The sequence below is a fragment of the Poecilia formosa genome, unplaced genomic scaffold (assembly GCF_000485575.1).
Source record: "Poecilia formosa unplaced genomic scaffold, Poecilia_formosa-5.1.2 Scaffold17, whole genome shotgun sequence".
NCBI classification, from domain to species: Eukaryota; Metazoa; Chordata; class Actinopteri; order Cyprinodontiformes; family Poeciliidae; genus Poecilia; species Poecilia formosa.
Window position 1 is genome coordinate 4,250,087 of NW_006799956.1, and position 23,769 is coordinate 4,273,855.

At 40.6% G+C, this 23,769-nt stretch overlaps 2 protein-coding genes and 1 long non-coding RNA gene across 5 annotated transcripts in view; 2 read left to right on the forward strand and 1 right to left on the reverse strand.

The window, feature by feature from the left end:
• The first annotated feature begins 5,549 nt into the window (after positions 1-5,549).
• Positions 5,550-12,996, forward strand: LOC103134549 (tyrosine-protein phosphatase non-receptor type 9-like). The gene is made up of 10 exons (XM_007546833.2): positions 5,550-5,728; positions 5,928-6,033; positions 6,988-7,098; positions 7,181-7,497; positions 9,147-9,234; positions 9,916-9,985; positions 10,096-10,174; positions 10,249-10,399; positions 11,261-11,468; positions 12,609-12,996. The coding sequence occupies exons 1-10, from the start codon at positions 5,565-5,567 to the stop codon at positions 12,797-12,799; spliced, it is 1,485 nt and encodes a 494-aa protein (XP_007546895.1). The 5' UTR covers positions 5,550-5,564; the 3' UTR covers positions 12,800-12,996.
• Positions 11,285-22,692, reverse strand: LOC107835655 (uncharacterized). 2 transcript variants are annotated; one of them, XR_001661470.1, is made up of 3 exons: positions 20,775-22,692; positions 20,541-20,685; positions 11,285-11,357 (listed from the first exon to the last, which is right to left on the reverse strand). It is a non-coding gene; the product is annotated as an uncharacterized LOC107835655 (long non-coding RNA). The 2 variants fall into 2 exon arrangements; XR_001661469.1 differs by lacking the exon at positions 11,285-11,357 and adding an exon at positions 17,356-18,673.
• The window catches only part of sin3aa (SIN3 transcription regulator family member Aa), a 20,951-nt gene continuing 14,425 nt past the window's right edge, over positions 17,244-23,769 (forward strand). Inside the window, exons 1-2 of one of the 2 annotated variants that reach the window (XM_016668829.1) lie at positions 17,244-17,339; positions 22,704-22,923. In XM_016668829.1, coding sequence (XP_016524315.1) covers positions 22,735-22,923 — 189 coding nt within the window. In that variant the 5' untranslated portion in view covers positions 17,244-17,339; positions 22,704-22,734. Of the gene's footprint in view, positions 17,340-19,927; positions 20,366-22,703; positions 22,924-23,769 lie in introns of those variants that run through there. The other variant, XM_007546804.2, reaches the window with a different exon arrangement.

Genomic DNA, 23,769 nt, shown 5'->3' on the forward strand with positions numbered 1-23,769 from the left:
GACGCAAGTCTGTATGGCTACGCCCAATGATCTCCAAAAAACGTCTGAGATCTTCACAAAACACCTGAGATTCAATTACCCACAATTGGACTCAGTTCAGAGCTGTGATCTCTGAAGACAATTTTATTTACAGGTATCAGAGTAAAGGGGGTTAATCAATGACTTTTATTAGAGCCAGTCAACCAGATTACAATTAATACATAATTCTTATTGAACATACGCACCTATTGACACACTTAATATAATAATGACAAAATAGTGCATCAAAAAGCCATACAATGCACAAGTTTGTATTTTCTTCAGCAATAGGGGAAAAAACATTTAAATAAAACTAAGAGCAAAACCAAGTCAACACAAAAAAACCCTCCAGATATATGCACCCATGTTTTGTTTTGTTGTTTTTCTACTAAACATATTTACAAAGAAAATTTTAAATTTAGATTTCATTTCCATTTTGCAATTGCTACTTTTTGTTGGTCCATTTTGCAAAATCCAAATAACATCCGTTGTCAGAAATAATAAAATCTTCCAAGGGTATTAATTATTTTTGCAACACACTGTGAGGCCTCACTTCATCTAATTACTAATAAAAAAATAATGTTCACTTCACTGTTAAGGACTTTGAAGGGTTAATTCACCTCAGAAAAAGTGTCTGCTGCTCCCTTAAACTGTTAAGCATCATGACACGACATTACAATCCTGCTCGAGCCTTTCCTCTTAGCGCTGCTTAACTATCGATTGTGTAGTTCAACATCCAATTAAAATTCCTTTAGTCCAAGGTAGTTTCGTATTGCTGAAATGTACAGGCATTTTCGGGGTGAAATATTCCTTTAAACCAGTCCGATTTTAACCTTTTCTTGTTTTTTTTTTTGTTTTTTTTGCCGCCCCTCTCGGTGTCTCATTAAGGAAAACATTCAGCACAATGCGTCTTCAACCCACAGTGAATGTCACACGGAGTTGTGGATGTTCCAGTGGAGGTCAGGCCACAAATTCGCTGCCAAGCGCCACATTTATCGTAAAGTGCACACCGTCGTTCGAAGTGAACAGAGCAAAAGCACATCCATCGTTTGAAAAGCTGACGACTCCCCAAATGGCTGCTACATATTTTGAATGAATGCTCCTGAAGTTTCAATCCACTCGGACCTCTTTTTAGTTTTCTTTTCTACAATATTAAAGTGGTAAAAAAAAAAACCCCACAAGCTTCCACCTCACCTAATATATTAAGAGCTTTTAGCTGCCTTAGCTGTGTTAGCGTTGTACTGCACAGACATCTGTTTTAAGGCGGTGCCTGTCACAGAAGGGTAAATCGGTGTAAGACCTCACAAGTAGTGCAATACTTTTTTTATGCATAAATCGTGTCTTAGCACTTTTTACAAAATTTTAAAAAATAAATAAATAAAAAATAAAAATCCCAATGTGTTCTGGCGTTTCAGCGTGGCATTGAGAGGACAAATTTAACGTTAGATGACTGTATAAGTCTAAGTGTGATGCTGGGATTCGTTGATTGTTATATATTTAGTGATGCTGTAGCTGTAAAACACGGAGATATTTACTGTTATCATCTGCGTAGAGCTTTATTGGGACTAATGAGACGGACCGGACAGCAACGACGACGTAAGTAAGCACAAAAGTGTGCCGACCGCAGCCTACAAGTCCTCCTCGGACACTCGAGAATCAAGAATAGTCTAGTGCTTTCGTCGTGTCCCAGTATATTGCCATTGTTGTTATTATTATTATTATTATTATTATAGTACATGTACAAAAGTTGTGTTTTTTTTGTGTGTGTGTGTGTGTGTGTGTTGTTTGTCTTACGTTCTTTACTCCAGAGTTCATATTGAATTTGCTGGTAGTGAAGCATTTTTTTTAAAAGCCTGAAATTTCCACCTACTCTGATCTTTAGAATTAGTTCTTCTTGCAATGACGGACACGAGATGTGCCGCTTTATTTTTCTATTATATTCAGCTACTGTTTTCATACAAATATGCAATTACCATTAATTTTGTATTTGTTCTGTTATAACATTATGTTTTCACTTTGTATTGTATTTCATTGTGCATTGATTCATGCTATACTGTAATAAACACAAACTATGTCAGCGTGGTTGTCAATGGTGCGCTATGTCTTTTGGTTTAACTGATTTCATGTTATTCCTTTTAAGGTACACTTAAGGTACATTTGATTTTTTTTTTTTGTAGGAATCCACCAATAAATCATCCCCGATTTCCTTAATATTGGGAAATTGATGATTGGACAATAATTACATGAGAAACCAATCTTATCCACCAATCTTGTCTACCTAAACAAAGGTCTGAAAAATGGCCGCTGTCTCCTTTTGCTCTGCCGGGAGAGAGAGCTGATTGACCAGGTTACGTCTGCATGTGTGCAGCTAAAAATAGTCTTCCCACTAATTTTGAGGGGGGCCATGGAACCAACCAGATTATGAATGAGCATAAACCAACTCAAGAAAATCTCATTATCATGAAAACAATATCATTTGTGCCATATAATCCTCTGAATCTAACCACAGTTCTTTACTTATCCCTTCGGTTGATGGCTCAGTCTCTAAAAACCCTACTTTGCTCCTAAAAATACTCTCGGGTTTCCTGAAAAGTGCTGCATGCACCCCTCGGCTGTTGAGTTTAGAAAGGTGTGGCAAACCACAAAAACGAAGACGAACGCTGCGGAAACGAACTGAAGGATAGTCCTGGTAAAACACCGCGGCACTGAGGTGAGATGCATTCTTTCTATGCTGTGATTTTGTGGTAGAGGCTGTGGTCCTCTGGTACCTCTGCTGGTACTTTATCTATGGAGTATGGTCAAGAGGAAGATGANCCAAGCAAATTAATTTTCAAAATCTCAAATTGTGCAATTATGTGGTCAAGGGAAATGCAACCTCAGATTTTTGTGTGGAATATATTTATTCCATTAAAAAAAAAAACAACAACAAACAATTAAGTAAACAGCTAAATATTTTTCAATTGTTGGTTCAACACTTTTTTTAAGCTAAATTATCAAGAGCCGTCGTAAATAGGGTTTTCCATTCAGGCTAAAAAGTTACACCTTGGTCTCACTTGAGAAATATTCAGAGATATATGGAAAGAATTTAGCAATATTTGTGCTTACTTATGACTTTAAATGTGACTTTTTGTTACACACCGTATCCGAGATCGATATGTTGCGTAGCTGCAAGATGACATCAAGTGAGGCTGAGGCAGCAGTGTTGTACGAATAGAAAATACTGCCACCTGCAGGTGGGAGGTCGCTGTAACTTAAACACAAATGTTTTTGACCATTTGTTGGGGGAAAAATTTGTAGTGCAAAATACAAATTTTGCGTAAATTTCCACAATCTGCGAAAAAACTGGAGCGACTAATGTTCCCTAACAAAACATCAGATACCTGCTTATAGTAAATAGTAAATAGTTTTTAGGCAGATCAGAAAATATTCACCTCTAAAAAATGTGGTGGAGTTCACAGTTGTGACCTGAAATCAGAAGGGTGTGAATATTTCACAGCGCACATCCCAGAGAGCTCTAACCACCACCGACAGCTGCCAGGTGAAACCCAGCAGCATGTTTATTGCAGGGTTTATGAATCCCTGTGTGATATGCGATATGGAGGATGGAACCTTATCACACAATGTTCTTTATGGAGCATCTCAGCTGCTGAATTTATGATGCACATAATGCTTCCACAGGTCTTAACCAGCTTTAAACTGCCAGATAAGTTTATCCTGTCAGTCGTCATGAGGCCCACAGACACAAACCAAACAAAAAAACAACAAAAAAAAAAGAAAGAAAAGCCTTCCCTCCCACTACTTTTCCTGCCTTCCTTTTCTTCCTTCCCCTCTCTGACGTGCCACAGAGGGGTTGATGTTGCACATCCTCTGGTCTGACGTCTGAGTCCTCCAGCCTCAGCAGCAGGATTCATATCCTGTCTGGTGTATTTTTAGTCCCTGTGCCAAAGAGAGAACACGGGCTAAGTTAAGATAATTCACCTACAGAAAGGAGCGCTCTGGTCTGCGCCGTTAGGGGCGCAAAGTGGAAAAAAACTAAGATGGAGGTGTGCTACCTAAAGGATCTTTATATATTGATGGTGATTGTTGTTGACCGCCCTTTCTCCCCACCTTCCCCCCCCAACACACACACTCTGTGAACCATACTGCCCCCCAGTGGTCACTTTGCTCTAGGGTGTTGGTCTGGTTGAAACAAAACAAAGCAACACTTGTCGCCACGTTTCGTGTTGTTGACGAGAAATACAAAGCACAAGCTTTTGGCAGAAAATCCAAATCGTGGTTCAGCTGCTGATGAGCCTTGCAAAAGTTTTTACACCTGCATTTTCTGTGACAGCTACATCTCTGAGTAATGTTCAGTCCATCGTCTAAAAGACGGCTGAGCACGAAGAGGAACTGACCACAGAGGCACCATCACAGGATAAGAACAAAGCAGTGCAACAATAAGTCGAAATGATACGAAAATAAAGTAGTAATAATACTTTAAAAAGTCATAATAACACAAAAGAGGCATAATGATAAACCTTTATGTTAATAGTTCTATGTGCTGTATGATAGTAAGTTGAAAATAATGAGAAAAAGTTGTAATAAGAGAAATAGTTGTAGTAATATGAGAATAAAGCCATCATATTATGATGATAAAGTCGTATGTCAGTAAGTAGAAATAATACGAGAATAAACTCATATTATGAGAATAAAGTAGTACTAATACAAGAGAAAAGTTGTAATAATACAAGAATAGTCATATTACGATAAAAGTTGTACAACCGTAAGTCGAGATAATACAAGACATAAATGACACGGGAACAGTCACAATATTACTGAAAGACAAAAGACAGCATGTTGAAAATCATAATAGAAGAATAAAGTCGCAATAATGCGAGAAAAAAAAGCTGTAATGTTACGAGAATAAAGTCATAACGACACGAGAAATCATTTGTATGACATTAAAGATGAAACGGCAGTGATATCGTGAAGAGAAACTCATCTTACCAGAATGAAGTTGTAATATTAGTAAAATGAAGTAGTAATTTTACGATAACTTCCACACAAAAAATAAGAACTTAAAATGAAGAAAGTGAAGCATCTTGTCAAGTTATATTTTGGTATCGGTTTTACAAATAAACATAATTAATCTCTTTAACACATCAGCACCAAATTATTATCAGAAGCAGGACTTTGAAACGATCTTTGCAAACGGCTGCGTCTGTTTCGATGAACGAACCACAGACAAGACAAGCTGCTCACGTCTCATCTTGATTATATTATCAAAGCTTTGCAACTTTTTCTATCAATTTTACAACTTCCCTCTGGTAAAAGTGTGTCTTTATCCTGCTAATATGAATTTATTGTCATAATATTATGACTTAATTCTTGTAATTTGTTTTTGCAAAGAAGAATGAGGATAAATGTCAGTCTCTAGATGAGCAAAGCTGGTAGAGATTCCCCACAAAAACAGCTGCTGGCTGTAATTGAAGCGAAAGTTGGTTCTACAAAGTATCGACACGGAGCGGCTGAATAAATACAAATCCAAAATCTGTGATCCAGATTAGATGAAAAGCTTCTTATTTGTTGATATTCTCTGTTTTCAGAGTGTCCGGGACCCGACAGGAGCCTCCATCGCTTTGTACACAGCTAAGCTTCATCATCCCAACAAGACAGGCAACCACGTTGTGCTCCAGGCTCTCTTCTACCTTTTGGACCGAGCCGTAGAAAGGTGACCACCAGGAATTCTGATTATTGATTGCAGAATCTTTTCTGATCAAAGAGACAGATTTCTGATTTTTCCCTTCACTTCTAAAATTGTGTTTTGACAAAAAAAAAAAAGGTGCACATTTACATTTTTCAAACACGGATGGCTGAACCTTTTCAGTGTACCGTGTGAAAACATGCAGATTTCTTTTTACTGTCTTCAGCTTTGAGACCCAGAGGAATGGCTTGGTGTTCATCTACGACATGGCGGGCTCCAACTACACCAACTTCGAGCTGGACCTGAGCAAGAAGATCCTTAACCTGCTCAAGGTTGGAATCGCTGATTCACTGGTTTAAATCGAACAGCCACAATGCAAAAAATTAGGTCAAATCTGTTTTGTTCGGGAGGCAACAGTCAGAATTTGGTAACTAATTTTTGATGTCTAGTTCTTGAGGATGAGAGATTCCAGTTGTTTCTGATTTTTCTTATGAAAAGATATTACCATCTAAATGGTCTTCAGATGTATTTTTCTACCTCCTGAAAGTCTTGCTCTCTCTCGCTCTCCTGCAGCCTGAACAATTTCTCAAAATGTTTAGCAGCTTCTTTCATATTTGTGTTTCCTCTGATATAGTGTTCATTGGGTTTTTTGTGTTGTTTCCCTAGTTACAGCGCCCTATCTGAAAATTAATCCCCACCCGATACGGTTGAATTTACTGATTGGAAAAAATATCCGATTTTTGATTTTGTGACTGGAAGGTCACTAGTTAATTAGGAAGTGTTACAAATGCCTTCCAATTAGACAAACTAAAGCTTAAAATAAAGTACTACAAGGGTCGTCCATTAGTTGGTTCCAGGTAATAAAAGCTTTTCCAAATGGCAAATGAAAACAAACTACACAACAAACTAATTTAATCTATGAACTCAAGGATGTGAATGTTATTTATTTGCCATATTGCAATGCATTTTATTGTTTGTCTCAGAAAACTTGCTAAGCCCAGTGGGGCATATTAAAAAATGTTACAAGTTGGCAGGACATTATAAATTATCTTTGGGTGATTATGTTATTAGAAGACATTATTGACAATACTGATGGCAACTGTAGTCTTTGAAATAAAAAGCATAGATTTTTTTTTTTGCACTAAAGTAACAATAATAATAACATTAGAGCAATAATTCACTAGATTTTATTGGGGTTTGTCCACAAAAATTAGCTTCTGAAGATGAAAATCTGTGTCTAGAAAATCTATAGTTTTAATATGAAGTGTTCTGTCTCTGTCCACCAGGGGGCGTTCCCTGCCAGGCTAAAAAAGGTGTTGATCGTGGGGGCCCCTGTGTGGTTTCGAGTCCCCTACAATCTGCTCAGCCTGCTGCTGAAGGAGAAACTGAGGGAGAGGGTAAATCATCCTTCATACTAAAAGCATGAAGGATTTTTAGCTTCTGGATCATCGAATCCCCGGTTTCCTCCTCCGACTCCAGGTTCAGATGGTGAAAATGGCCGAGCTGCGTCAGCACCTCCCCAGAGACTGCCTGCCCCAGCACCTGGGCGGCCTGCTTCCACTGGACGCTTCGGGCTGGAACCAGCAGCTGCTGGCGGGTCAGAACGGCCGGGTGGACCCCGTGGACGAGCTGGTGGGAATCCCCCTGGAGGACTCGTCCATCCATGTGCCGGGGTCCGAGGCCATGCGGCCGCAGGAGCTGCTGGCGCACCTGGGCCGGCTGCAGCGCTCAGGCGTCTACCAGGAATACGAGGAGCTGCGCAGGGAGGCGCCTCCCGGAACCTTCCACTGCTCACAGTGAGTCGACCTGAAGCTACGTCTGCTTTCGCTCTGCTTCATGGGAAACAGTTTTCCAGCTGATCGACGGTCTTTATCAAGCCTGACCTGCCGACTCCATTTCTTTTTTTAACTTACTTTTTGTGTTTTTTGTCTGAAAAGTTGAAAAGTATAGCAACTACACGTGCAGACTAGGAACGCACCGATACCGATATCTGAGGTTTCGTATTAGCTGATACAGATTTGATTCAGGAAGTGCTTAAAAGATTATTTTGTTTTGTTTTTTTAAACGCCGACATAAATGTACTGAATTTCAATATTTTGTTGATATTTGAATATGTAGATTTAAAAGTAAAAAATAAAACAGAACAGAACAAACATAAAATACTCATAAGAGCTCAGACTAGGCCGAAGAGCTTATACATATTAAATATTCACAACAAAATTAAAGTAATTATAAACTCCACAAAAATAAAAAAAACTTATTCCACACAATCCTATAGGATTCCTGTCGATCATGTAATTTGGCTGTCAGCAATTGAAAAGGTTCAATCTGTGATGGTTTTTATCCATTCTCTATACTCCTTATGACTTTTCCACTAACAAATAACAACCCTGGGAATTTTGGGTTTTCCATTGGTTTGCCGTTTTTCCATTGTTTTGCTGAAAAGGCAGCTCTAATGGACAGGCCCGTGCTGCATGAGTGACAGTGTCTTCATGACTCTTACAGTTTCAGCACAAACTGTTCTCCAATTCATCCATTTTAAAAAGACAGCTAGGTATAATTACAAATGTATCTGACAACGCTGCACCATCACAACACTCTTTAATTCACCAACAGCTTCACAAGTTTGGTCAAACATGGAGAAAAAAAACAACAACTTTGAATGGTTCGGTCAGTGAAACTGGGATTATAACAGCCAATGTAAAATTAATAGTAGAGAAACTGAAACTGACAAAAATGAACTGCAACAAACCTTTCAGAAATTCTAAATATAATGTAAAATAAGTAATAAAGAATGATGTCGCTCAGAGTACAAAGCGTAGAATTAGACCGACTAGATCTGCCTTTACGGATCGGGCACATTGTTACAATACTCTATCTAGTTTTTTTTCCCACAATATCGGCACTGATACAGATATTACTATGGGATTGGTTATTTAAAGATATTCTATCATTTAGATGAATGTGGACATTAAAAAGACCTTATGATACAGCAGTCCTCTGCTCCTGATAGGGACATATTAAGCATTTAGCTGCAAATAGATCACATTACAACTTATTTAATTGGTGTAATGATATCTGGCTCAGTGTGAATAATTCATATGCAGCTATGAATGAGATGAATTCAGTGATGCAGAGGTTAGATGACATCAAGTAAAAACACTTCTGCTGTTTGGACCCTTTTTTCTGTTTTTTTTTTCCCCTCTTATTTTTATTTTTATTTTTATTTTTTTCTCATTACATTCACAAACGTAAATGTATTTAATCAGGTTGTTTGTTTTTTTTGTTTGTTTTTTTTAAGTAAAAGCACTTTTTAGAGTTTTATTTGTTGGAGAAAATGGAGACCTGCTCAGTGTAACTTCATAATAGTTCAATGGTATTTATCTATACCAGTGAGGAGCAGCAGGTGTCAGTAGTGAGCTTTGGTGTTGTTTTGGTTCCACAGGTCGGCCTACAATCAGGAGAAGAATCGCTATGGCGATGTGCTGTGCCTTGACCAAACGAGAGTTCGTCTAAAGCCCCGCAGAAACGAGGTAAGGTCGGACTTAAAAACAAACAAACAGAAAGCAGACTGCTGCTCTCGCTCAGCTGACCGGATGTCTTCTGAACTGATGTGTATGTTCAGCTCTGTAGGAATTGATTCAGTCTAGGAATGCACCAATGTGAAAATCTGGGCCGATATCAATAACCAATATTATTACAAGGAAGATAACCAAGATTTACCATTACATCGTACATATCAGGGTTGGGATTTTAACATGTTAATTTTGATTAATTAATGACATTTTAAGTTTGCATTTGCAGGTTTCTGCTGCACCCAAAAATCTGACGCACTCGCTATCTCCACAAAAAATGACAATGTATGACAAAACTGCTTCACTCGGCCCACTGGGGGTTAATCTGATGGGACGGTGGACCAGACTGTTGTTCAAGTTGTCCTAAGTGGAGTTAGCCAAATCTATCCATGCCTAAAATAGCATCTCAATGCTAAACATCTTGTGTCCCCAATGCTCATTACGTCTTTACTTCAGTTAAACATCACACAATCTTGTCAATAAATGGCACACACCTCAAAAATAACAACATGGAAATAAATATCAGCCCAGTTTTTTTAACAAATCTGACTGATATGTAAAAATAAAAGCCCTACATCGGCCGGTATGGTCACATTGTGCAATCAATACCCCAAACTTTGAGCTTTGCTGTTCTTTCAGAGATCGGATTACATCAACGCAAGCTTCATGGATGGCTATAAACAGAAGAATGCGTACATTGGTACTCAAGGTAGGACTGCTAGACACTTTGAATTAAAGTTCTTCTTCTTATTGAAGTCTACTTCATGCAAGTGGACTTGTCTCCACGAGACATGCTGTAAGCTCCCCTGTATGTCACAGGACCACTGGACAGGACCTACGGGGATTTCTGGAGAATGGTCTGGGATCAAAACGTGCTTCTGATTGTCATGACAACAAGGTAACCCTCCCGGGCACTCCTGTTTTCATAATCTTGGTCAGGTTTGGTTTTCTTGACACGTCTCGGTGCTGCAGGACGGACGAGGGCAGTCGGAGGAAGTGTGGACAGTACTGGCCCCTGGAGGAAGGCGGGCAGGAGGTCTACGGCCACATAGCAGTGGTGAACCAGAGGGTGGACCACCACACCCACTACAACCACACCACTCTGGAGCTGCACAACACAGAGGTATACACTTCTTCTCTGGGTTTAGGATTTAACTAAATGAAGCACAAATACATCCCTGAAAAATTCTCAACACTTCTTATAACTTGAAAGCTGTTATGTACTGAGCTTTCAGGTGGGGAAAATGTCGTATGATGCATAGCTTGCTCTCGTTTTCACAGATAAAGAGAGCTTTTCTGATTTAGAATTAAAAATAGAAGATTTTAAAGAGTGTGTGATATGTAAGCTTTTTAAAACAATTACTTTGCACCAGGATCTTGGCCTTTCTTGAGCCAGGTGTTTCTCCAATTATTGAAATCTTTGTCAGGGGGAAAAAAACAGTCCTTGGGCTTTTTGGATGTCTGTCAAGGTTTGGCTGCTGTTTACGCCAATTTACGTCCAGTACTATGAAATTTTCTGATGTAGTTTTATTTTGATTGGACAACTTAACTCTGACCTGTAGACACTTTATAGATGACTTTGCAAAGTTCCAGTTTTAAGTTGGATCTTTATGCACTTTGCTACTGGCAACATGCTGCATTGTTATAGTGTATTTACTTAAATCCATTTAAAAAAAATACCAACAATAGCTAGGTTTCAATCCAATTGTCATGCAAATTTTTAGCAAACTTTTAAAATGACAAAAAATAAAATAAAATGTAAATCAGGTGAGTTTCCATCCACTGGTTTCGACTAGGTTACGCACAATTGCAAAATTATGGATGTTTTTTTAGAATTTTTCCATTTTCTTCAACCTTTTCTAATGCAATACTTCAAATTGAGCATAAAAACCGATGATTCAAGCACACGTCACACAGTACCTTGAATTCTACAAGCCCAGTGTGTAACCAAAGCATTTCAATGTGTTTTTGTTCACCTGTCCAGACGTGTGAGCAGAGACACGTGAGTCACTTCCAGTACCTCAGCTGGCCAGACTACGGCGTGCCTACGTCAGCGGTGACTCTCATCGACTTCCTGGGAGCTGTGAAGAGGCAACAAAGGAAAATGGTGAAGGCTTTGGGGCCTCATTGGACCGGCCACTCACTGGGACCGCCGATGGTGGTCCACTGCAGTGCAGGGATTGGGAGAACAGGTAAGACCAGAAGACTGCGGGGGTGGGGGGTTTTCTCACAATGTCACATTATTGTGCTTTCAGACATATTGATAAGGTTGTGATCCGAAATTATTTTAGCTGCAGTCACCCTTTATTTTATCACGCCATGTGTAGTGACAGATCAAAAACACATCCTGCATGGTTTAAACGTGAGGAAGATGTAGTAAATTTTGCAACATTACATCCTTTCACATTTTGAAGTGTTGCAAAATCTTCCAATCAAAAGTACCTACAGATGGAATCTTTTTTGTTTTTTCAAATACAACATATCATGCAATATAGTAAACTAATGATGTGATAAAATAATGAGTCTGTATTTTGTATGACGAGATCAAAAATTTGAATGTAGTTTTGCATGTTTCCTTTATTAGAGAAGTTTCTACTGTGAAAATATTTTGGTGGTGTTTTTCATCTTTCTAGCCTAAGTTTTGGTCTGTTCTTACCAACAAAAATGAAGTTTAGGTTAATCTCTTTTAAGAAGAGTTTGTCACCATTACCCAAATTTATTGCGTCTGCACTTCCATTACAAATGTTTGCAAAACTTTGTCAATATTTTGCTAATGTAAAAAAAAAAAAAGAAAAGAAAAACCACAATTTTACATTTGTGGTGTTTGTTTATGCGATAAGTCACTTAATCACAATGCATGCCATCATCCTCCTACCACTTCCTGTTGTCTTCTTCGTCTTTTCCGCCAGTATTAACATCTACCTGTTGCTCATGTGACTTGTGGAAATGCAAAAAAAGGCATTTCTGTTGCAGTTTTGCAAAGTACACCAAAAACAGCACATGCTAGCGCAAAAAATAAATAAATAAAATAAAACACACACACATATCGGAAAATGAGAGGTTTTTCTTCAAAAGTGCTGTGCTTCCATTTCAATTTGCGCAACCTTATGGTCAGTCGATCACCCAGCCTGTACGACGTAGTGTTAATTGCATGGGAAGGCAATGCTGAAGTGGTGTTTCCCTAAAGCTGCGTCTTTCCGCAGCACTGAAACACAACACAAATCTAGTGGGACAGGACTTTTAAGTGGTCGGAGCGATACAAATGTAAAAGCTGGAACAATTTCAAGACGTTTGATATGGGCACGAGTCTGACTTGTCCCTGTTCTCGGCAGGTACCTTCTGCGCCCTGGACATCTGTCTGTCCCAGCTCCAGGACGTGGGCTCCCTCAACGTGTTTCAGACGGTGCGTCGCATGAGAACGCAGCGGGCCTTCAGCATTCAGACACCGGAGCAGTACTACTTCTGCTACAACGCTATATTGGAACATGCCCAGAGACAGGGCCTGCTCCCGTCTAATCAGTAAGGCCCCCAAACGACGACAAGGACGAGCCACGACTTTTCTGCTGTCAGCCTGCTGACCCCGCAGCCAGGCTGGGTGATCGGCCGACCAGAGGAAGTAAAGTCAACTCCCGACCGAAGACAAGCTTTCTGACACGTCGCCATAAGCCGTTGGCAAACCAAGTAAACGCATTAAAGATTAAAAGCTTTGATTGCTGATGATGTGTGATGATACTGTGGCTGTCAACAATGTGATGTTTTAAAAGGTTTGTTGAAAACATGCAGAATGATGCAGCAGAGTGAGCGGACCGATAAGCTTTGGAGGTAATACAACATCTTGGAAAGGTTTCCGTACTCTTCGATCGTTTCTCGTTTTGTCACTTGTCCCGTCTTCAGTGCGTTTGGCATTTCAGTTGATAGACCAACACAAACTAGTGAAAGGAAACTTGTACATGATTTTCAACTTTGTTCTAAAAAGAAGAGTCAGTGCTTTGTAGGACCAGTTCCCGTCGCATTTAGAGACGCAAGTCTGTATGGCTACGCCCAATGATCTCCAAAAAACGTCTGAGATCTTCACAAAACACCTGAGATTCAATTACCCACAATTGGACTCAGTTCAGAGCTGTGATCTCTGAAGACAATTTTATTTACAGGTATCAGAGTAAAGGGGGTTAATCAATGACTTTTATTAGAGCCAGTCAACCAGATTACAATTAATACATAATTCTTATTGAACATACGCACCTATTGACACACTTAATATAATAATGACAAAATAGTGCATCAAAAAGCCATACAATGCACAAGTTTGTATTTTCTTCAGCAATAGGGGAAAAAACATTTAAATAAAACTAAGAGCAAAACCAAGTCAACACAAAAAAAACCTCCAGATATATGCACCCATGTTTTGTTTTTTTTTTTTTTTACTAAACATATTTACAAAGAAAATTTTAAATTTAGATTTCATTTCCATTTTGCAATTGCTACTTTTTGTTGGTCCGTTTTGCAAAATCCAAATAACATCCGTTGTCAGAAATAATAAAATCTTCCAAGGGTATTAATTATTTTTGCAACACACTGTGAGGCCTCACTTCATCTAATTACTAATAAAAAAATAATGTTCACTTCACTGTTAAGGACTTTGAAGGGTTAATTCACCTCAGAAAAAGTGTCTGCTGCTCCCTTAAACTGTTAAGCATCATGACACGACATTACAATCCTGCTCGAGCCTTTCCTCTTAGCGCTGCTTAACTATCGATTGTGTAGTTCAACATCCAATTAAAATTCCTTTAGTCCAAGGTAGTTTCGTATTGCTGAAATGTACAGGCATTTTCGGGGTGAAATATTCCTTTAAACCAGTCCGATTTTAACCTTTTCTTGTTTTTTTTTTTGTTTTTTTTGCCGCCCCTCTCGGTGTCTCATTAAGGAAAACATTCAGCACAATGCGTCTTCAACCCACAGTGAATGTCACACGGAGTTGTGGATGTTCCAGTGGAGGTCAGGCCACAAATTCGCTGCCAAGCGCCACATTTATCGTAAAGTGCACACCGTCGTTCGAAGTGAACAGAGCAAAAGCACATCCATCGTTTGAAAAGCTGACGACTCCCCAAATGGCTGCTACATATTTTGAATGAATGCTCCTGAAGTTTCAATCCACTCGGACCTCTTTTTAGTTTTCTTTTCTACAATATTAAAGTGGTAAAAAAAAAAACCCCACAAGCTTCCACCTCACCTAATATATTAAGAGCTTTTAGCTGCCTTAGCTGTGTTAGCGTTGTACTGCACAGACATCTGTTTTAAGGCGGTGCCTGTCACAGAAGGGTAAATCGGTGTAAGACCTCACAAGTAGTGCAATACTTTTTTTATGCATAAATCGTGTCTTAGCACTTTTTACAAAATTTTAAAAAATAAATAAATAAAAAATAAAAATCCCAATGTGTTCTGGCGTTTCAGCGTGGCATTGAGAGGACAAATTTAACGTTAGATGACTGTATAAGTCTAAGTGTGATGCTGGGATTCGTTGATTGTTATATATTTAGTGATGCTGTAGCTGTAAAACACGGAGATATTTACTGTTATCATCTGCGTAGAGGACTAATGAGACGGACCGGACAGCAACGACGACGTAAGTAAGCACAAAAGTGTGCCGACCGCAGCCTACAAGTCCTCCTCGGACACTCGAGAATCAAGAATAGTCTAGTGCTTTCGTCGTGTCCCAGTATATTGCCATTGTTGTTATTATTATTATTATTATTATTATAGTACATGTACAAAAGTTGTGTTTTTTTTGTGTGTGTGTGTGTGTGTGTGTTGTTTGTCTTACGTTCTTTACTCCAGAGTTCATATTGAATTTGCTGGTAGTGAAGCATTTTTTTTAAAAGCCTGAAATTTCCACCTACTCTGATCTTTAGAATTAGTTCTTCTTGCAATGACGGACACGAGATGTGCCGCTTTATTTTTCTATTATATTCAGCTACTGTTTTCATACAAATATGCAATTACCATTAATTTTGTATTTGTTCTGTTATAACATTATGTTTTCACTTTGTATTGTATTTCATTGTGCATTGATTCATGCTATACTGTAATAAACACAAACTATGTCAGCGTGGTTGTCAATGGTGCGCTATGTCTTTTGGTTTAACTGATTCATGTTATTCCTTTTAAGGTACACTTAAGGTACATTTGATTTTTTTTTTTTGTAGGAATCCACCAATAAATCATCCCCGATTTCCTTAATATTGGGAAATTGATGATTGGACAATAATTACATGAGAAACCAATCTTATCCACCGATCTTGTCTACCTAAACAAAGGTCTGAAAAATGGCCACTGTCTCCTTTTGCTCTGCCGGGAGAGAGAGCTGATTGACCAGGTTACGTCTGCATGTGTGCAGCTAACAATAGTCTTCCCACTAATTTTGAGGGGGGCCATGGAACCAACCAGATTATGAATGAGCATAAACCAACTCAAGAAAATCTCATTATCATGAAAACAATATCATTTGTGCCATATAATCCTCTGAATCTAACCACAGTTCTTTACTTATCCCTTCGGTTGATGGCTCAGTCTCTAAAAACCCTACTTTGCTCCTAAAAATACTCTCGGGTTTCCTGAAAAGTGCTGCATGCACCCCTCGGCTGTTGAGTTTAGAAAGGTGTGGCAAACCACAAAAACGAAGACGAACGCTGCGGAAACGAACTGAAGGATAGTCCTGGTAAAACACCGCGGCACTGAGGTGAGATGCATTCTTTCTATGCTGTGATTTTGTGGTAGAGGCTGTGGTCCTCTGGTACCTCTGCTGGTACTTTATCTATGGAGTATGGTCAAGAGGAAGATGAGAGACACCAGAACCAAAAATGCAGAGGAGCTGAAGGACGGTCTGGTGATAAAACTGAAGTGGCTGGCAAAAAAAACAAAAAAAAAACATCACAGTTGTAGGAAACCTGAGAACACCATGCTTGCAGTAAAATATGAGGGTGACAGCATCACAGTTTGGGGTGTTTTTGCTGCATGATGAGAAAGGGACTTCACATGGATATATTGATGCAAAATCTAAAGATGTCAACCAGAAAGAAACTCTGGGTGTAAAGAGGTTTTCTAAATGGGCAATGACCCTAAGCATAGAACCATATTAGTTGGGAAGCATCTTAAAGACAGCTAAGTCAAACATAAGATAACAAAGCAATCCTGAAACCTTTATCCAAGCACCAAAAATAAAATTGTGGCCAGAGCTAAAGGTTTATGGATGCGCAAGGGTGGCCTACCTACCTGCCACAAGAAACATCCAGAAAATCATTCTAGTTATAAAAGGTACCCACAATATTTGACAAACAAAACGGCATATAAGGGAATAGAGAAAATTAAAGAGAGTCGCAAAAATATACGTAAAGAAACAGCAATTTCAGTTTTAGTTCTGCTAATGTGTGATAAGGGAATGTTTTGTCTGATTTAATGTCATTAAGGAAAAAAGGCTTTTGTGCATAAATATCTGGTTTCAACCAGTCCCCAAAAGTTGGTATCCACCATTTGCTTTGCATAGGAGTGCCATGCCTCAGGGGGCGCCAAAACTATGGCGGAAAAATTATTCCAAGTCTGCATTTCCTGAATTAAACAGCTGTTGATGCATGGAGGGGTGAGCCTATGATGTGTCTGCATACACCTCGGAAAGTACTTAGCCGCCCTCGCCTCTGGGTTTTCAGTTGTACATTTTCGGAGATTGGTCTTGTAATGGCATTTGGATTGAAATGTCGCTATTTAAACAAACTGAACTGCGGTCTGTTGTTATTCATGTATAATACCAGACTAAATGTTTGTCCGTCACATATTTTAAGCTGTAATTCATCTCTTAACAGATGGCCTGGTGAAGGTGAGGTGAAAACAAAGAGCCGACATCATCCACTGTGTCTCAGATTACAGTGGACGGTGTCGGTGCCTCGCTTTTAGCGGGCGATATTCAAAACAAAGTGACGCGTCTCGCGCTACGCGCCAATGCCAGCAGAGGGGGGCGTCTCCAACTATTCTGTTACAAACACAATTCCGGAGTAAAGGAGCCTTTTTCCTGGGTATGTAACAGCTGTTTAAACTTAACGCTATTAAAACTAGCAATGCTCGAACCGCTGAGCGACGACGAACGAGGATCCGAAAGCTGTTATTTGTCGCGAGGCGCCTCTTTTGTTGCTCGTAAATGAATTGTATCGCGCGGCTTTTATCTGTTCTAGAAGGCTCGGAAAACATAACAGAGCGGGGGTAAATCTGCAGCATTATGTCGGCTGGTAAACAATCTCCAGAGGTGGGATTGGGGTGGCGGGGTGTACGGTGACCGTCCGAGGCGTCCCCCTGTCTGCAGCGTTTGTGAGCGGACGGCTCGTTTCCGAATGGATCGGTGTAGGTGGGGAGGGGTGGGGGAGACGGAGGAGGAGAAGGGAGGGAGTTGTTGTGGTGAGGCAGCTTAGACATTTTAACCCCGGCGAATCGCGGTAAACAAAGAATATAACGCGTCGGTCCTCCCCCTGCGGGACAGAGGAACGGGTTTTGCTCATGTCGCGCGACGGGGGGAATGGCGGGTCTTCGTCGCGCGCCGTTGTGTCTGTGCGGCGACGGCGCAGCAGTTCCCGTTCCGTTTGACTTTGGCATTGTTCAGTAAGGGCAAATTGATCGGCTCATGTCGCCCAGAAAACATTCGGTGCTCGCCGCCGAGCCGCCCCCCCGCCCCTGTTCTCTGCGTCCACTGTGGAAAGGTGGATGTGGAAGGAGGGCGGGGGGACGGATTCTAGAGGCAGAACGGGCGGCTTTAGCGTTGTGGATCCTTTTGTTTGGAGTGTGCAGAAAAGTCGGCCGACGCACACGGCGCGGGGCTGCCGCTTGCTCCGTGTTGGTGGGGGGGTGTTTCCGCAGCCCGCAGTGCGTTTTTGTTACATGCCTTTCTGCACAAACTTGTAAAGACAAACAATGCACAGCAGTCGACATATATTCGTTTATTCTTTGCACCTGAAGAGTTTGCCCCAGGTGTTTTGTGCTGTTTTCGGTGTGGATGAGAGTTGGTGAGCGTCTGGTGCAGCCAACGGACGGCTGCTTCTGACTCCCCCACCCTGGACGGGTAGAAGGAATCCCGGGCTAGTACAACTGGAGCTCCGCCTGTCGTGGGCGATGGTTTATTTTGGAAGTTCCACCTTTTGTAGGAGGGTACTTGATGTGACGTTTACCACGCAGCGATTGGCTCTAGAATGTGAAATGGGCGGAGCCTGATCGTGCAGAAGGAATAGACCCCAGTTCTTTACAAAGTCACGTGTCATTTGAGTCCAGGAAGTAGTCCGTAATGTAGATGGACGGAAAGATCACCTGATGGATCCAAAAGGGAAATTGTAGGGTTGCGACTGGAATGTCAAAATAAAGGCTGCTGAAACACAAAAGACCCAACCGGGTATCGAATGGGTTGAAAGACACATGAAAGTAAAATGTGTCTGAAGTTGTCATTTTTCATCTCTTATCTGCAAACACGCGTCGTTTCTGCCTACAAACAAGTAGACCTCTGCACAGACCGAAATTTGGGCCTCTGTGTTTAGCATTTAACATAATCCAACAGTCAGCCATGGACACCTTTCATCACTGACTGATCAGGGTGCTGTGCAAAAAGCTTAGTGGAAGCATGCCGGGTGACTGCAGCCTTGAGAGGATTATGAAACGCACTCCATTCAGGAGTTTGGGAGTGAACCACAAGGTGTGGAATCAATGCTTTATGAGCCACCACTTGCATACATATCCAGGACATGCACTACAACTGTATTATTCCCCATGTGAAAACAATGGCTGACCCAGAGACATCAAAAGTGTCTTACCTGGTAGTGGTTTAAATAAAAGTATATTTTTGGATTTGCAGTGGGAAATCAACTTCCCTTGAGTGAGAAATAAGCTAGCTAGAGATTCAGTATGAAGTTGCCAGATTAGTCATCACTTTGTAAGATGACCTAGCAACTGCCTGCACTACCAAAACGGTCAATACCTGCTTCAGAGACCATGGGGAACACACGGCGTAAGATTGGCCAAAGACCCAACTTTACCAAAACACTGTGATCTTGTCAAGACAAATGAGTGACCGTACTTTTTTTTTTTTTACTTTAAAAAAGGTTTTATCACCACGAGCAACCTTTACTTGAGAGTGGTCAGACAGGAAGGTGGATTTTAAGGGAGGGGGAAGACATGCAGTAAAGGTCACTGGGTTGGGACTCAAAGTCATCAAGGACTGGGGCCTCCACAAATGGGTCACGCTTTACCCTTGCGCCACCACAGCACCCAACATGACCATACTTTTAAGAAGCGTCTATTTCTGAAAAGCTGTATGGGTGTGTATTTATTTATTTAGGGTAAGCTACAATCATAAAAATGAACAGACACATGCAATAAGTAACTCTATAAGTAATGAATCAATGTAAGAGGTGTTTACCTTTTCTTATTAAATTGCTGAAAAAGGTTAGCATACTCAGTTATTCATACAAAAATGCCAAAACCAACAAAATGAACCTATATCAACATCACGTCTTAGGAAAATGTATTAAAAAGACTGATGCTATAGCATAATTGCATTTTTAAATGATAAAATTATGTATTAAAAAAAGTACATTTACACCACAAAATGTCTTTTGCAGTTGTGTCTGAAGAAAAAATTTCAAAGATAAACACTGCGAACCTGTCTGATTTACTCAACTTAGCCTCTGCACGTCAAGTCCAGAGGGGTGTGTTTGGTAACTGTGCCATAAATTTCTGATTGACAGCCCAAATTCAAAACATTAACAGAGGCCCCGCCCCTCCTGTGTCTCCTCTGAATGAACCGACCAATCGCGTGTATTCTGGCGCGGGGTTTCGTCTGGCAGCCCCGCCCACCTCTCTAGCTAACCGAACGGAGATTGTTTTCCTCTCGGGGAGATTTTCACTTTGCTGCTCACTGCCCGAATTGTTTATTTTAAGTCACACGCCGCCGACAAGTTGCTTTTCACACTCTTCTGTTTTTAAACCAGAGGTGCGGTGGTGGGTCCAAATATAACGGATCGTCATATAATCGCCTGCAAACTTCTGCGCGCTGTTTGGGAGAGTGGTGAGTTCAACAGTATTCATTCAGTAAGCTAATGGAGCCAGCTAGTTAGCCTACGGTTTAAGTACACCAAACGGGATCATCCGCATCTCCATGCATGTCACTCTATCAGAGATAAACCTAAAACGTGCCGTATATAAATCCGGTTGTTAATTACTGACGTTTTGTAAACATTTACCGTGTAAACCAGACTGATCGCTAACGGTTATCTGCATGCGTTTCCCTCCGAGCCCAGGACGGTCTTCTGTTCGGGCTACCCATGTTGTTTACATTAGCTAGCAGCTAGCTGGCGGCTCGGTACCGCAGGCAAGAAGACACATTTCCTGGAAAGTCATAAAAATAAACTGTATAATATGCTTTAACATGAGTATTCTATGAGACTGTTGATGGGCTTGGTCAGTTTTTTGCTTACCTGATAGAAATAGTGTGTAATTTCCCGAACTTCTTCGCCACGCTAAATGGCGGGCGTGTGGAGAGCATCGAGCTGGTAACTTGAGGTCGGTGCTTGTGTTTGCTAGGCCATGTAAACGTGACGCTGAATTGGTTTTGTCTAGCGTTGCGATGTAACAGTGACGGCAGCATTCAAGGGCGACGAAAATGCCTTTACGAGTGGAGTCGTTGACGCTCCCAAATGCATTAGCTTAGCATTCCGCGGCTGCTTTCAGTGCGACCGTGAACGGCTCAGCGGAGCTCAACCGCTGGACAGAAAGCGGCTAGCTCCGGTGCTTCGCTTCAGTGTTGTCTCTGTGTCACTTTGACTTGGGTGTTTTGAAACACTTTATTATAATTCGCGAAGCTTCGACTTTATAAAAAGCCGTACATTCAAGTGGACAGAAGCTGCTAGTGTCTAGAGGAAGTTGTGAATGGCAGACGGACTCCCACGTTTCCACAGCACCTGTTTGTTGCATCGCTGACGTAGGCTTCTCGTGTTTTCATTGGCTACGGAGAGCGCGAGCTGCACATTCAGTACATGCTATTTGAACGAAAGTAGATACACACGCTGTTGCTTTTCTGTTACAGGTTGAATTAGACTATAATTAAAAGGAAATTACAGCTTTAACATTAAACTCTCGAACAGATATAAGCTAAAACAAAAAAAGTTATCTAAAATGTAGCTAGATACACTTATCTAGTCTAAATTGTACAACTGTTTACATTTTTCCACATTAACCAATTTTTCTTGCTAAATTAGACACAGTTAGTACTCCTATGTATTTATACACAAGCAGCTACAGTGGGTTGAAGGTGACCAATTCATACAAACTCACAAAAACATCAGAAAGTTTAAATAAAATGTGACCAGACATTTAATTCAGAACTTTTTAGGTGACTTTCTGTTAAAAGGTTAACAGTAGCGATAGCATTGTTACCTGTACCAAAGGTTACCAAGGTTGTAAAAAGTTGCTGTTTCAAATGTATTCCTAATATTTTTTTTATTTTTATTTTTTTGCTATATGTTTCCCTCTAATTATAACCCTCATTTTAGCGGCAGCACAAAAAAATATTTGCTTTGTTCTGAATAAAAGCAGTGAGGTCCCATTATACACGTTTGTTTTTCATTTTTGTTTGAATACTGTAAGAATCTCATCCCACCTTATATGCCTAACTATACTGAGTTAATAAATTACTGGCAGTAGATAAATCTTTCTATGTTTTTATTTAGTAAAAATCCAAATTAGTTGGCTCCAGAGGCTATTTGTTAGCTTTAGCCTCCTGAACCAACTAATATGGAGTTAACCCAACTGTGCAGCAGTGGGAAGTGTAGCTGTCTTGCAGTCCTAAGGTTGTGGGTTTGATTCCATATGTTCTGCCACATGTTGTTGTGTTCAGGGGCAAGACACTTAACACTGACCTGCGTGTCAGTGTATGAATGTGGCTCTGGTGCAAGGAGTCGCTATGACTAGTAAGGTGCTATTTAGTGATTCACTTTACTGAACATGACTGCTTATGACGTTTTACTTGAACCTCACATCAAAAAGTCTGAGCTGTCTCTTTAAAACTATTTCATAACGCAGGCCACATGCTTGTTCTGTGTAAGTTTGTGCAATAACAAAGTCAGGCATGCATGATCACTTGGTAATAAATCAATACGGTCCTCGGTATTGACTCCCAGCTTGATCTTGTTGCTAAAAGCTATGAATGTCTTCGGTCTGAAGTGATTTTTAGTCATTTTCCACTTCGGCAAATCTGCCGAATTGTTGCCACTCCGTGCGTCTTCTTCGTAAATTTACAGTAGAGATAAAACCAAAGACATAAGGTAATTAGAAGAGAGTAGATCAATTCAACGCAGGGGTTTGACGGCTCGATTGAGAAAGCTGACCTGCTGTCCCTGCATTCCCAGGTCTCGCAGCTCTCACAAGCATGAGTTCATAATGAAGCGCCGTCTGGAGGATCAGGACACGGTTTTTGCGTCGCAGCAGCGGAGGCTCACTGGCAACCCGGAGCCTTTCCAGCATCGCATCCTGGCCCCCGCCCCCGCTGCTCCAGCCGTGTATGAAGCCGTGACCGACAACATGCAACCCACAGCTGGCGTCCAGTACTCCGTCCCCCAGGGATACCAGGTAACAAAAATTTAGCTCATAAGGCTCTAAAAACAATTGTCATCTATGGTACTTTGCAAAGTTATTCTATCTTTAATTTTAATATGTTTAGTCATATTGGAGCAACAAACAGCAGTGTATTTCACTGGGATTTCATGTGATGGACTAAACACAGACATATGCATATCTATGGTTTGCAAAATTGTTACTTTAAAAAAATCTGAAAAGTGTGGGGTGCACTTTTATCCAGCCTTCTTGAGTCAGTACTTTGCAGAACCACATTTCACTGCAATTATAGCTGCATGTCATTTGCAGTTGTGTCTCCACCAACTTTTCATTTGTGGAGCAACACACCACACACGAAACGGTTTTACTCACCAATTCTTGTAAAACCTCTCGAGACCAAACGTAATTTTAGAGAAACAAACATGGCCGACTGGGAAAAAGCAATGGCGATAGTTTGTGAGCTATGTTTAGCAGAGAAAAACAATCCAAGGACATTTACAACTTCTGCTTGCTGTTACACCATGGTAGTTGTTTTGTCTTCTATGCATTTTGGAAACCCCTCCATGTTCCTATCACCTCGCTTTCTGATTGGCTAAACATCACAGTCGAGAAACTACGTTCTCGTTTGTCACACCACATGTGATATTGGACTAAGACAAGTGAATATCCCCAATTTTAGATCGCTTTCACACATGGCAGGAATGTCATTCAATATTACCTTAAGACAGAGGTTCCCAAACTGTGGAGCGCGCCTCCTTGGGGGGGGCGCCGTGTCATTGCTGGGGCGATGCGGGAAGCCGTCTGGATGAAAAAACAAAACAAAACATGAACACTGTATGCGCTGGGTTTTTTACCTTAGAA

What these genes read in the sequence shown, in the direction of transcription:
- LOC103134549 (XM_007546833.2), top strand. Translation starts at nt 5,565, where the DNA reads ATGAAAAGCTTCTTATTTGTTGATATTCTCTGTTTTCAGAGTGTCCGG. An exon ending in TTGGACCGAGCCGTAGAAAG is followed by an intron (nt 5,729 to 5,927) that starts GTGACCACCAGG and finishes TACTGTCTTCAG; the next exon opens with CTTTGAGACCCAGAGGAATG. An exon ending in TGCGTACATTGGTACTCAAG is followed by an intron (nt 9,986 to 10,095) that starts GTAGGACTGCTA and finishes TGTATGTCACAG; the next exon opens with GACCACTGGACAGGACCTAC.